Source organism: Trichomonas vaginalis, chromosome V, assembly GCF_026262505.1.
Source record: "Trichomonas vaginalis G3 chromosome V, whole genome shotgun sequence".
Lineage (NCBI taxonomy): Eukaryota > Parabasalia > Trichomonadida > Trichomonadidae > Trichomonas > Trichomonas vaginalis.
The window spans coordinates 16,246,411-16,261,116 of NC_067207.1; the positions used below are offsets into that span (position 1 = coordinate 16,246,411).

Genomic DNA, 14,706 nt, shown 5'->3' on the forward strand with positions numbered 1-14,706 from the left:
ATTTGAATTTATGATATCAATTATCTGATTTATTCTTTCTTCAATCTCTTCTATTCTTTTTGTTAAATCATCAATTTTCATTAATGAGGTGATTCTTGATTGAGGAATAGATTTCAAACTAACCACTCCTTTTATTTTTGAAATTTTGAATCCATCAACTTTAAACATTTTATTCAATTTACATGTTGTCAATTCTTCAAATAATTTTTTATTGTTAGCATAATAGTCATTAAATTCTTCAATGAAAAAAATTTTTATTTCAGTAATTGGTTTAACAACGTTTATTTTTTGTTGAACATTTTCACTTTCATTTATTTCTTCCTCCTCTGTTTCATTTATTTTTAAAATCGGTTTCATTTATCATTAAATAAAAATTAGAATATAAGTGATGAAATATATTTTTTAATTAATATTAAATCAGAAATGGCTGCAGGATTCTTTAAGAAACTGTGGGATGGAATTAAGAAAGCTGCGGGTTGGGTTTATAAAAATATTATTAAACCCGTTGCAAACTTTTTGGCACCAGTAGCGAAAACGGCAGGAACTATCATAGGTGGAGTATTAGGTACTAAAGCAGGTAATCCGGCGATGGGAGCACAAGCAGGTAACGCAGTTGGTGGAATAGCTGAAGGAATACTTAATAAAATAGGAGGTAGATAGTGGAAAAATAAATTATTTTTATCTTAGTATCGGTTGAAGTCTTTGACAAACTTTTTCTCCTTTATTTAAAATTTCTCTTATTGGAGCAGCTTTTGGTGTTATTGATTCAGCAACGTCACTAATTGCTTCTTTATTCTTAAATATCCAATTTGCTCCTTTCTTCATTGTTTCCCAAACTTTATGCGCTCCTCTTTTTACTTTATCCCACAGTTTCTTAAAGAATCCTGCAGCCATAGTTGATTATTTCATTAAAATTAAAAATTCATTTTCATCTTTTAATTTTGATTTTTTATTTATTAATAAATGACGACTAACTATTTGGTGCCAAACACTAAACCGATTAATGGAAATGTGTTTCATTCATTCGAAAAGATAAATGAAATATTCGCAAAGAATGACGGTAGAAGATATTATAGAGAACTTGAAAGTTCATGCTATGACTCTGATGCTCCATATTTTGATGATAAACAAACTCATTTAAGAATTACAAATCCGGCTCATGATGTGAACCAATTAGGTGACACATATATTAAACGCAAAGTTAAAGCAACTCTAGTTTCAAATAAAGCTTTCACATGTGATGCCGCTTTTAAATGCATGCGTTTATTCGTTGGTTACAAATCATCAAATCAAAGCTTTAAACAATTAGAAGTAGAAACCGAAAGAGGTGATGCCGGTTATCTTCAGATGGATTGCGCCCGTGAATCTTTCGCATTTGCAACATATAAACCAAAATCAGAAAGGAAAGTTAAAAAGTTTGTTCATTCGTTATATAATAATGTTCAAAAATATGATAACTCAGTATGTGGTAAATATATTGACCCTTCAGAAGTTTTCAAGAAAGCAAATGAAGAAGTTGATATCACTTTTGATATGATTATTCCGGTAAATGATTTGTTAGCATTTCAGGCGTTCGATGATTATCCTAAATCATTTGGTGAAATCATTCTTAAATATTATGTTTTCAGGGATACTTTAGTATTTTGTCAGGTTGACCCGTTAAGAGTTGCTGATTTACAAAATTACGTTTATGAAAAGATAACTGATGAAAATTATGAAAAGATTATGAATCATGTTTATAAATATGATCGCAAATTCCAACAAATCGGACTTCTTGCCAAATTAATTACAAGCTTAGCCGCTACATCTGCTGACGCAACAGTTGATGACGTTATTATTTCATGCACAAAGATGGAAGTTTTAGAGGATAAATGCATTACACCAGGATACGGTTTAATTGAAGAATCAGTTAAAGCAATACCACGTTTATTCAGTAAGGAAGATCCATTCATGATTCCAGCTCAACATATTGACGTTCGTTCACTAAATGGAGGTTGCATCACTCCTGAAGGTATTAGCTCAGATTTCTCATACGCTCTTCATAATGTTACAGATGTTGTGTTAACATTTCCGAAGAATGCAATGCAAAGAACAGTTTTAGAAAATCCAATGCTTCGAGGTCTTCAGGTCACTATAGATTCCAGAAACTTCCCCGATCAAGCGATGACCACAGTGGGTGACATATTCTTTACACGTATGCTTCAAGCTTCTGATTTAGATGGAGTGAATGAATGCACAGAAGAATATAGGACTCATTAACTAGACCACTGATGATAATGGCACACCATTAGCTAGAAAATGGAAAGACCAAACTTCATTCTTATGCACTATTCCAGTTCAACGTGATGGAGCGGGTATATTCTTGATGGATTAGAAACTTTCAACTCACAAGTTACAGTACAAGTGAAAGCTTATCCAATCATTCAGGGTGAAAATGACACTTACTGTTCAAAGGTGACAAATCCTCCTCAGGTTTGGTTTACTAGGACTACATATTGGACATGGACACCGGACGAAGGTTTGAAATATCATCCAACAGGTACACCACCACAGTATAGAAGTTCATATGATGAAATATTGATGAATAGAAATGTTTAAAATTATAAATTTATTTTTGATTAAATGGATTTAAATTCATCCACTCCTTATGAAGAATTAGCAGGAGTATATAATACATACGTAGATGATATGATTAATGAAGCATTGAGTGATAATAGAAATGCTCTATCTAAGGAAAAATTAATGAAAATTCATATTCTGAATGTTACTTAAATTCAATCACTGCAGCAATTGGTAAACAGAATAAAGGTAAAACATTAACGATATTAAAACAAATTATCATTATTGCTAACACTTCCCCCTATTCACATGTGTTAATTTATATCAACCGTTCAGGTTCACCTTCAGATGATACATTTGAATCTTTAAAGCATTTAATCAAAATTCCAATTATTTATTTACAAAGAAGAAGCAGAAGATTATTTAAAAAACTTTTTAATGTATAAAGAATTATATAATACAATCAAGAAGCAAGGATTAGAGGATAAAATTATTGATAAACAACGGGATGAATTATTTGAAACACTTTCTATTTCAAATTTTGATAGAGAATTTTTGCATTCACTCATTTTTCTAGATGATGCAGTGAAATCAAAACTAATAACAAATGAGAAATCATATTTTAATCAGTTATTAACTCAATGTCGACACATTCAGTGTTCATTCTTCATGGCTGTTCAATACTTCAAAGCATTAAGCACAAACATTAAATCAAATCTATCAACCTTTTCATTTTCAGTGGGTTTAGTCGTCAACAGTTGAACGTTATGCTTTATCAAGTGAATTTACCAATGAGCATTAATGAACTTTACACACAATATCAGCAATTAGGTGAACATGGAAAAATAATAGTTGATTTAAATAAAGGAGTGTTAAATTTGATTAACTTTTTATAATTAATTTTTATTTTTTATTTATAATTAAACATGACAGAAATGGCAAATCTTCTACAGGTTCCATTAAAACAAGGACAAACAAAAAGGGTGCATATAATAGAACTATGAAAGTTCCTGATGGAATGAAAGAATTAGTTCATATTGTTGCTGGTCTTCAAAAAGATGTTAAACAAATGAGAAACGTTTTAACATTACCAGAAGCTCAAGCATATGCCAAACGTCATGGTCCAAATTGGGAAGCACACGAAGCAGACATTACGGGTCCAAATGGAAAACCTGATGGTATAAATGAAGTTTTCGTTACTGATGGTCAAGGAAATATTAAAGTCATAAATGGTTATAAATTAACTATATCTGATTATCCTAAACGTAAAGCATATAATGAACGTTATCCTATGCAATTTGATGAAAATGGAAAAGCTGTTAAACAATACATTGGAGAAGGTGAAAATGGTCCAATTAATTCATACCGTCATAATCCATATTCTTATTTCAATGAAGAATTAAATGCTGTTGAAGAGGGACCGGATGGATTACCACGATATTCTAACCAGTTTGATGGTCAATATGCAAATATTAGACCTGAAATTTCAGCTAAGAAATTCTTTAAAGTTGCTTTATTCGATCCAGTTTTCGCAAATGTTAAAGATGAACTTAAACAGCAATTCCAACCAATTATAGTAGCAAGAATTGCATCAGGTGCTTTATCTCAAGCATTCAAAGATTTAATTAAGAAACCATTATATCAGCAACGAGGTTTAACTTATGATTTAGTTAAGGAATCAGATAAAAGAAAATTTGAGAAATCAAATGATTATAAGAATGCAATTAATGAATATATTCGGTCTATTAATTTCGATGAAAATGCTAAAAATCAACTTCATGAACAAATACAGGGAATAATAGATTCAAAAGTTCCAGCAAAATAAAAGTTTAAATATATTTTTTTATTCGATTATAAATGAGAAGACGTTTCACTAGTCAAAAGAACACTAACGCAAAAGCAGAGATTACGGTTGGTTATAACGTAAATGATGATAAATCACGAATTATTCAAAATGTTAAAGTTAATGTTAGTCCTGAATTAACAAGGTCAGCAACTCAACCAAATTTATTAACTCGTGACTTACCGAAGAATGAGGAGGAGCAAAATAAAGAAGATGGAGACCCAATCATTTTATCTGAACCCAGTAAAGAACCTGTTGAAATTCCCACTTATCCAACATACCCCCCCTCTTTCATCAAACATCGAGAACCCATATAAAATAGACATTAATTCAGAATTAATGAAAATTTACCGTGATATAATAATTAATAATTATGATTCAATAATAAATTTAATTGATCAATCCGGTTTAATTATTTTACCTTATGAATCATTAATTCACATTATTGCCATTCTTTGTGATGTTCAAGATTCAGACGTTAAGATTCAATTTTTCATAGATGATGAGGTTTCATGCTGCGGAACAGTTGCAAAAATAAATCCTATAAAGGATATTAGCACAATTAAGATATCAAAGAACGGAACAACAACTGAACTTCATTTAACATATAATGATATTTATAATAAAATAGTTGATGAATATAAAATATCACTTGAAAAATTCTTTGTTAAGGCTATTTAATATTCAAGCATTAACATTATCGAATAATAATCCTTTGAATCATAATCAATAATAATTGACCTTTCACCAGTTTCTATCGTTTGTTTTATTTCTTTTTGTTCCCCACTATCCGGATCGGTCATTGTAATTGTTTTTGTTATAGTATCAGCTTTATCTTTAACTTCAATCTTTTTTCCATCGGGATATTTAAACCAAAATTCCAAAAATTCGATATTGTCAATCTGTTCATATTTTAATCTATCAATTACATTTTTAATACCATCTGAAAATCTTATGAAATGGTCATTATATGGGTTTGATTGAACTAAATTTGAATGAAGTGAAATATAACCTGTTGATGAATATGACATTGACTCATATTTTCTGAAAACACTAAAATTTATAACATGAATGAATTTCTTATTCGTTGAATTTATGAATTCTTGAGGTAATCTTATTCTAGTTTTATTTATCACTGGAAAATAACGCTTTACCATATTTTTAATCGTAATAAAAATGTCAATTATCAATATTATTTCGAAAATAGTTGTGAATTAAATTTAACAGTTAGCGGAATTTATAATGTTACTCTCGTTTCTGTGAGTGGTAAATTTAATCCCATTCTTTTAGACCCTTCAGATTATATATCATTTATTAAAGATGACCATGAGCCACATAGCGGCGGGGTGTAGACCATGAAAAAACGTATGATATGTATATAAATAATGTGATAGCGAAATGGGATATTAACATGATTTTTAAGTTATTTAAATGAATCATTTATCGTATGGTATGAAGAAAATTTTAAATCAAAACCTGATAAACTTTTTGAACTTGATGAAATAAATAACCTTATTAAATTTCCGCTGAAAATTAAATTTTGTACTCCTCATCTTCGTTCATTGTTGGGGATATTAAATTTTGAAAAAGATGTTGGGGATGTTTTGTATTCTGACACCGGTTCCAATTTCATTTTAATCAAATGTGATAAAGTTAATACCCCAATGAGATTTTCACATCAAACATTAGACCCTAACTCTTACCCATCAATACAAAACATTTTATCCATCAACTTAAACACATTTTCTTTATCATATCCGTTTCAATTATCCGGGAATTCATTTATTCTTCATTCAAAAGATTTATCAATATTAAATTTAGAATAACTGACCTATTTGATTGTGATTTAGAATTCATGAATGAAATATTATGGCAATTTCAAATAGAAAAAATAGCTGATGAGATAACGGATTAAATATTTATTTTTAAATCATAATAAATGATTAAACAACCAGCAACAACAAGGCACAAAACACCCAGGTCCTTCAGACCATTACATACGCCATATATGCATATAATTCAAAGACGGCAGAACAAACGCAAAGGTTGAAATATGGAGATTTGGAGATAGTATTGAAAAATGAACATTTCGAATTCGTTTGCAAAGGTGGTGCAGTGATATCAAATATAAAAGAAATTTTATTTATGAATTCAAAATTAAAGGTATAACGGATGATATAACATCAATTCCACCAGAAGAACAGAGATATTACGCATTAAATGCATTTCCTAAAGTTTTGAAGATTGGAAGATTTAATTTAAATGAGGAATTCATAGAAGGTTTCCTAAATGACATAATGAAGAAGGTGGATAAGGAATATGTGGAATAGGAATTAAATAAGAAGGCAAATTTGGTTTATGTTGAAGAAAAAGATAATGAAATTAAAGAAAAGGTTGAATGGTATCATGAATGGACATTTGAGACTTTTAAAGTTAAAGCTGATACAGAATGGTTTTCAGGATGTTTAGACCTTAAAGCAGATAAGAACCATACACATAACTCCTTCTCAACTGTTGCTATAGAAAGTATTGAAGGAACGGTTGGCGGAACTGATGGGGATGCATTATATTATAATCCTCCTAACTTTCCACAAGGTTTAACATCGAATGAAAACATAACAACGAAGAAAAAAATTAGATGTAAAAATGTTTATGTCATGGATGATGAAAATAAAGTTAAATTCACTGCTCAAGATTTATATGATAAGAAAGCAGACAAAACAGAGCTTCAAACATTAAAGACTGAAATTCTTCAAACATTATATCCTGTTGGTTCTATTTATACGTCAATGAACTCAACAAATCCATCAACAGTTTTAGGTTTTGGTACGTGGAAGCAGATTGTAGATAAATTCTTATACTGTGCTAGATATTCAAAGCAAACAGGAGGTTCGAAGAAAATTAAAGAAGCAAACCTTCCACCACACACTCATACAGGAACTACAAACACAACAGGTAATCATTCACATTCAAAAACAAAAAGAGGTTATACAAATCTTGCAGCGGGTTCGGCTAGATGGGGAATGAATAGATATGATATCACAACTAACCCAGTAGATTCAAGCACAGGTATTTTCTGTGGAACCACAGGTAATCATTCACACACTTTCACAACAAATCCAACAGGCTCGGGTAAAGATTATATGCCACCATTTGTGACTGTATTCGCATGGTACCGCATTCATTGAATGTGCTTGAGACTTGACCCAAAGGGTTTAGGCTTACCGAATGAACTAAATATATTTTATGTCTGTAATTAATTAGGTAATGAAGTAATGGATGAACTGCAGAAATAATGTTTAGGGTAGATGGTTAGATCTAACCTCATTTCTAACCTCATTTCTAACCTCATGATTTACAAACGTTTAACGTGATATACGTTATGAATTTTCATGAATTTTATCGTTAATGGTTTCGTTAAGTGACTCAAAGAGTCCGGAGACAAAGTCTCATGTTTACGTTAATGGTTTCAGGTTAATGTTTACGTTAATGTTTACGTTAATGGTTTCAGGTTATTCAATAATTAATTATTTTTGAAGAACTGAAGGTGTCACCAGGTCACCAGGTCACCAGGTTATTTAACTTCTCTGAAAAAATGAGACAACATGACATTTAGACAACAACACAGGAGGAAGGCAGTTATGAATTATTTTTGAAGAACTGAAGGTGTCACCATGTCACCAGGTCACCAGGTTATTTAACTTCTCTGAAAAAATGAGACAACATGACATTTAGACAACAACACAGGAGGAAGGCAGTTATGAATTATTTTTGAAGAACTGAAGGGGTCACCAGGTCACCAGGTCACCAGGTTATTTAACTTCTCTGAAAAAATGAGACAACATGACATTTAGACAACAACACAGGAGGAAGGCAGTTATGAATTATTTTTGAAGAACTGAAGGGGTCACCATGTCACCAGGTCACCAGGTTATTTAACTTCTCTGAAAAAATGAGACAACATGACATTTAGACAACAACACAGGAGGAAGGCAGTTATGAATTATTTTTGAAGAACTGAAGGTGTCACCATGTCACCAGGTCACCAGGTTATTTAACTTCTCTGAAAAAATGAGACAACATGACATTTAGACAACAACACAGGAGGAAGGCAGTTATGAATTATTTTTGAAGAACTGAAGGGGTCACCATGTCACCAGGTCACCAGGTTATTTAACTTCTCTGAAAAAATGAGACAACATGACATTTTGACAACAACACAGGAGGAAGGCAAAAATAAATTCCAATCATACTTTATAAAGCTTCATTTACAGGTATTTCATCGTCAGTAAATGAATCATCATTATCGTTTGGTTCAACCTGTTTATATAATCCTTTCATTTCTTCTTTCAAAACATAATACCATGTTTGTTTACCATCTATTTTTCTTTGTTTCCTATCACATTTATCCTTAATGCTCATTTGAAAATTCTTGTCTTTCATGTCTGATGGTTTGCAGAATAGAGCATTTTTACACGTCATACCTGCACACAATTCATCATAATGTGTATTTATCCATACATCTAAAGGATTTGTTGATAATTCAATTAAATCTTGTTTGGCTTCAGTCATCGGAATGATTCATACATTAAATGATGAAAGGTCATATTGCATAAAATATGTTAAAAGGTTATCATAAAATTCCTTTGTGCATGAATTCATCAAATTCTTGAAGTAATCAAATTGACCCTTGAATTTACCATTAACTCTTAAAACTACGTATCTTCTGTCTCCAACTTCAATTTTGACAGGGTAAACGTTATTAGTTACGAAAATGAAATTGGCAACATTCTGAGCAGTTCTTCTGGGTTGATTCTTTTCATTAATTCTAATCTCATTATCCGTTATAATTGATTTCAAAGCGTTGAAGTTTGCGAGTCTGTCTTCACCAACATTCTTGAGTTCATTAAGTACAAGAAACATTTTATTTTCAACAACTGAATTGAAATTACCCGTTAGCTCACCTATTTCAGTAATGTTTTTACATGAATAACCAGCGAGAAGTTCAGAAATAATGTCTGTAAATCTGTTTTTACCTGTTCCCTGAAGTCCTTTCAAAATAATTGCTGTTTCATTCTTGATTCCAGGATGTTGAATCATTGATGCAATCCAGCCGAGAAGGTATTTATACACTTCATCGTTATTATCACAAATGGCTTCTTTAATGAAATTCATAAACATCTCAATTTTTGAGTAATCAAGCTTTTCGAGAATGTTGTATTTATAACCTTGAAACGTTGAGAAAACATCTGGGGAATCAGATTTAAAGCAAACACCCTTAAAGGTTAATGAAGACAATTGATTTAGTAGTACATCCCATGCTGTTATTGTTTTACCTTCTTCTTTAAATAATTTAATCATTTTGAGTGACTCTTTCATGTTTGATTGAAGAACGAATGATATTTGATTCATTTTCTCGTGGATATTATAGTCCTTTTGAATGAAGTATTTGTTTCCACAATCTACAAAACGGATGACACGTGATAAATCCTCAATTACTTCAGAACTGTTTTTATACTGATGATTTTCAGCCTTGCGTCTAATATCTGTTATCAAAAACGAGTCATCAAGTTTTATATCAAATGTTATTTTTGGCTTACGTAATAAAGGTGAAACGTATTCATCATAATATTCCTTTTGATAAAGTTTTAGAATCTTCACTAAAACAAATGGAGAAGTCATTAAATGTGCATATCTACTACGTGCTTTTTCAAAATTACTTTTTGCATTTTCAGTTAAGCTGCAGAAGTTATAAACGTTGTCGTATGCTTCATTAATTAAATGATTAGGTAACGAATTAATTGCTTGAAACAGTGTGAATAATGTTATTTCTTTTTCCAAATTCATGTTTCCACCGTCATTATGTACTTCAAAATCACTGATGCCATCAACTATGCTCTGGGCAAGTTTATCGTCAATGTTTACATCTTTGTTTTCATTCATTATACTCTTTATTTCTTCGTTCTTTTGTTCAACTCTTACCTTAATATTCAAATCATTTAATATATCATTCACTGTTCTGGTTAATGTTGAATCATAACTTCCGCGAATGAATGAGTATGTATTGATTGGTTCTGATGCATTCTTGCGAACTCTTGAATCAGCCATAACCACTAATGAACGCTTTGAATCATCCATAGAAGTCATTATATCAATATCATAATCATTGCAAGAATAACATTTAATCATTCTGTTCGAAACTGCATAGAAAAAATTAGTGTTGCAATAAATGTGAAGACCTCCTGAAGCAGTTTTAACGATAACATCTTTATCCGAAAGTTTTGATAAAATGTCTTTTCTAACTGTTTCTTTAAGTTCATCATTGTACGATTTATTGATATCAATATCTATAATCGTTAAATTTGAAATTTTATTTACTAATAAAGCTGTACCAGTTTTCCTTCCTCTTCCTCCATCATGTTTGAGGTAGTTATGTAAATCAATCTTGTTTTCACCAATTCTTTCGTTGAGGGTTTTAGTTTCTGCCACAACTAATTCCTCAGCTAATGAATCAATAACTTTTTCATCAGAAATGATAAAGTTGCTGTTGTTGTTTGTTGCTGTCATTTATATAGGAATAAAAAAATAAAAATAATTTTAAAACTAACTTTATTTTTGGGTCATTTACACTCATTACGATGAAGTCATGACAAATCATTTCCTGTGTTGTTGTCAAAATGTCATGAGGTTAGAAATGAGGTTAGAAATGAGGTTAGATCTAACCATCTACCCTAAAAATTATTTTACTCAGAATTTTGTATAAAAAAACAACCGCCGGAATTCAGACGGTTGCTATATTCTTCACAAAACATTAACGTAAACATTAACGATAAAATATATTTTTGTCTGATTTACACTCATTTACGATGAAGTCATGACAAATCATTTCCTGTGTTGTTGTCAAAATGTCATGTTGTCTCATTTTTTCAGAGAAGTTAAATAACCTGGTGACCTGGTGACATGGTGACCCCTTCAGTTCTTCAAAAATAATTCATAACTGCCTTCCTCCTGTGTTGTTGTCTAAATGTCATGTTGTCTCATTTTTTCAGAGAAGTTAAATAACCTGGTGACCTGGTGACCTGGTGACACCTTCAGTTCTTCAAAAATAATTAATTATTGAATAACCTGAAAACATTAACGTAAACATTAACGTAAACATATATTTCCTGTGTTGTTGTCAAAATGTCATGTTGTCTCAAACTTTAGAACGGCATAATTTAAATTTTTATTTTTATCATAAATGGATACCCCACAAGCTCAAAATTTACCACGAATCATAACAAGGGAGGAAACGATAAAAATGATGTGAGAACTTGCTAAAAATAACAAACCACTAAAACTGAGAAAATGTGGTTATGCAGTAATGATGGAAAGAGAGATGTTGTCAAAGAGAAATAAAAATTAAATTTGGATTGAGTTTAAAAATTCATCTTTATTAAATTCATCTCTTCCAATCAATTTATTTATTCTATTAAATTCTTTTATTTTTGCTTCACTCAGTTTAATGATTGAACGATAAGTTTCTAATTTTTCGATTATTTCCTTATCGTTTTCAGCCCCACCGCATTGTGGCTTCTTTTTGTAATAGCATATTTTTGATTTAATTCTGTTTAGTTTCTTTTTATATTCATCGTCTGGACTCTGAATCTTAATTGAATCAGGACTCTTGACTGCTTTGTTGTCACTCATTTCTTACGAAATAAAAAAAATTAAATATTATTTAAATATAATGGAGTAATAAAATAAATCGGAATTTCTATTAATTTATTGTCAACTTCAACTAATGCATTGCCGTTAATATATCTAACAAATTCAGCTATTGTGTCAAATCTTCGTCTTCTTTTTGTCATTGATTTATCAGTTTTTCCATAATCGAGATGAATCAAAACTTTATCCCCTTGTTTAAAATTCATGAGCCCCGAATTAATTTGTTCACGTTTAACATCATTCAACCTTTCCATTTGCTTTCTAATATATTCCCATTCTTTTGAAATATCATTTTTCATTTCCACTGGTTTCATGTTTATGTTCTATGCCATGTATTATTGTAATAATATACTAACTGTTGTATGATGGAGTCATGATTTCCATCCCAGTATATCTGACCGTTAACCCCTAACGCATCTCTAAGAGTTCTCATTACCGCATCAACTATTTTATTATGAAACGTATATGGAGAGGATGAAAAGAAAAAATTAATTTGTGGGAAATAATGAGCCATAGCTGCCTGAAATCCTTTATCACCATCACCCCTGATATTATCTACTCTTTCATGATCTAGTAAGTATTGTAATAGCTCTTCTTGTTTCCTGTTCTGTTTTCCCTTTCACCGGAATGCAATATAAATATCTAGTGTTAATGTTAATGGCAAATAAATAAGTAACTTTTCCTTTTGAATATTCCAGATGATCTATTTCGTATGAATATGGATATGGAGCAAATGAAGGGCGACTAAATTTTTCCTTTAACGGTTGAATTTTCGGGTCAATTGGTTTATTTAATATCTTGAAATCCTTTTTAAAATCTTTTTGCTTCTTTAATGTTTGAAATGGATATAATAAAGTGAATGATGAAGGATTAACTGAAGGAGGAGGCGGTACTGTCGTTGGAGGTTTTGGTGTTGCAAGTGGTTTAATTTTATCTGCTTTGATTTTGGATTTCATTCCTTCCTTCATTAATTCTGGATGTATTCTATTCATTTGTTTTAAATATGCTGTATATAAAGGTTTGATATACTTTCCCGCTTCGAGTTTATGTTGAAGGATGAATTCCAAAAGTTGATCTTCATTTAAAAGTCGGGCTGAATATGGTTTAACTAATGAATCATAAATTAAAGCTTGTGCTTCATTTATGGTCTGAAGGACCTGGGTGTTTTGCACCTTTTGTTTTTGTTCCTTTGGCTTTTGCGGCTCAGGATTATATAATTTATATAATTCATCAATATCTTCTTCTGTTAATACTTTATTTTTGAAATCTTTCAACTGTTTAAGTTGTGATTTAGTTTTTCCCTTTGAATATTCATTATTTTTAATTTTGTCTTTAATTTCAGAAATTATTTTATTATGATATTTCAAAATTTCATTTTTATAATATGGATAATAATATTCCATATCATCACCCGTTATATTATTATTATATTTTTGGAGATATGATTTTAAATCGTAATAATCAAGAAAATTTTGATTAAATACTAAATCATCAATTAAAATTTTTAAATCTACGTTATCCATTTATATAAAAATAAAATAAATGTTTAAGGGTGCCCACCTCTTTGAATCATAGTATCAAAACCATCATTAACGGTTCCTTTTGTCTCTTCTGTGGCATTTCATTAAAAATAAATTATTCAAAATTGTATTAAATAAATGGCATACAACATCCATTTTCACAACATACAGCCTTAGTGTGTGCTCCTGTTAATGCAGTCTTACCGATTGTTAAGCGAGTCATTGACCCGTTTTTAAGTTGTAAATTAATATTCTGACCATCAAATATCACTTTATCATTTATTATATCCAAATATTTTTTAGGTGTTAATTGCTTATTTTGTCATAAACTAACACCCTTCATTTTTTGTGCAATCTTTTTAAAATCATTTCCATCAATTGAACCGTTGAATGATGTATAACACTTAGGACATAACGCCACCATGTTATCACCTTGTTTCTCAATTGCTAAACCCAATAACTTCTTCTCATGTGCTTTTTCTTCAGCTTTATTCTTTAATTTAGGTTTAAATTTCTCATCAAAACAGAAGAAATCAAATGGTGCGAATTTGAAAATGTTTTTATCATAAAATTGTTTATCGGTAACAATTGCTTGAAATGCTTGAGTGTTAGGAAGACTTGGGTCGCCAGCGATTGCCCAATAAGATGAATCAGTATCACCTTCAATGAAATGAAAACGATTAACATCCATGCATTTATACATAAAATCATAAATGAAAACCAAATACCAGTATTTAGCATTATCTAAAGTGAAGAATGCCTCTTGTAAACATGTATCACATCTATAAAATCTATCTTTAAGCATCACTTGATATGTATCTTCACCTATTTCTCTTATGTTTTTAAACTTATTTGACATACATGCAACGCGTGCCTTCTGTGCATTCATTATTTTAGTCTTTGCGTAATTTTGTGTATTCATTGCATCGTAACCATATGATCCATTAAGCGAAATCTTGCAAAATAAACTTTTTCCTTTATTTCCTTCTAATTCAGCCTTTTGTCTTTCGTTCATAAATTTGTTCGCAAATTCATTAAAACAGGTGTTTTTCGTAAATGTTAAAATTGATTGAATAT

At 30.5% G+C, this 14,706-nt stretch overlaps 7 protein-coding genes and 2 pseudogenes across 9 annotated transcripts, besides 1 other annotated feature; 4 read left to right on the forward strand and 5 right to left on the reverse strand.

The window, feature by feature from the left end:
• Positions 1-11,022: part of a mobile genetic element that runs on past the window's edge.
• Positions 424-660, forward strand: TVAGG3_0347010 (N-acetylmuramoyl-l-alanine amidase family; the record flags this gene model as incomplete). Its single annotated transcript, XM_051230954.1, has 1 exon — positions 424-660. One exon carries the CDS (start codon positions 424-426, stop codon positions 658-660), a length of 237 nt encoding a protein of 78 aa, XP_051100684.1.
• Positions 679-894, reverse strand: TVAGG3_0347020 (uncharacterized protein; the record flags this gene model as incomplete). The annotated part of the gene is made up of 1 exon (XM_051230955.1): positions 679-894. The coding sequence occupies one exon, from the start codon at positions 892-894 to the stop codon at positions 679-681; it is 216 nt and encodes a 71-aa protein (XP_051100685.1).
• TVAGG3_0347030 lies at positions 964-2,598 on the forward strand (annotated as a pseudogene). The gene has a single exon. A coding segment is annotated over exon 1 (1,635 nt).
• Positions 3,560-4,384, forward strand: TVAGG3_0347040 (uncharacterized protein; the record flags this gene model as incomplete). The annotated part of the gene is made up of 1 exon (XM_051230956.1): positions 3,560-4,384. One exon carries the CDS (start codon positions 3,560-3,562, stop codon positions 4,382-4,384), a length of 825 nt encoding a protein of 274 aa, XP_051100686.1.
• On the forward strand, positions 6,342-7,590 carry TVAGG3_0347050 (annotated as a pseudogene). Its single transcript has one exon. A coding segment is annotated over exon 1 (1,249 nt).
• On the reverse strand, positions 8,657-8,974 carry TVAGG3_0347060 (uncharacterized protein; the record flags this gene model as incomplete). Its single annotated transcript, XM_051230957.1, has 1 exon — positions 8,657-8,974. One exon carries the CDS (start codon positions 8,972-8,974, stop codon positions 8,657-8,659), a length of 318 nt encoding a protein of 105 aa, XP_051100687.1.
• On the reverse strand, positions 8,984-10,969 carry TVAGG3_0347070 (uncharacterized protein; the record flags this gene model as incomplete). The annotated part of the gene is made up of 1 exon (XM_051230958.1): positions 8,984-10,969. One exon carries the CDS (start codon positions 10,967-10,969, stop codon positions 8,984-8,986), a length of 1,986 nt encoding a protein of 661 aa, XP_051100688.1.
• Positions 11,023-12,672: 1,650 nt separating the features above from the next.
• On the reverse strand, positions 12,673-13,383 carry TVAGG3_0347080 (uncharacterized protein; the record flags this gene model as incomplete). The annotated part of the gene is made up of 1 exon (XM_051230959.1): positions 12,673-13,383. One exon carries the CDS (start codon positions 13,381-13,383, stop codon positions 12,673-12,675), a length of 711 nt encoding a protein of 236 aa, XP_051100689.1.
• A 568-nt stretch (positions 13,384-13,951) lies between these two features.
• Positions 13,952-14,644, reverse strand: TVAGG3_0347090 (DNA/RNA polymerases family; the record flags this gene model as incomplete). The annotated part of the gene is made up of 1 exon (XM_051230960.1): positions 13,952-14,644. The coding sequence occupies one exon, from the start codon at positions 14,642-14,644 to the stop codon at positions 13,952-13,954; it is 693 nt and encodes a 230-aa protein (XP_051100690.1).
• Positions 14,645-14,706: the final 62 nt, after the last annotated feature.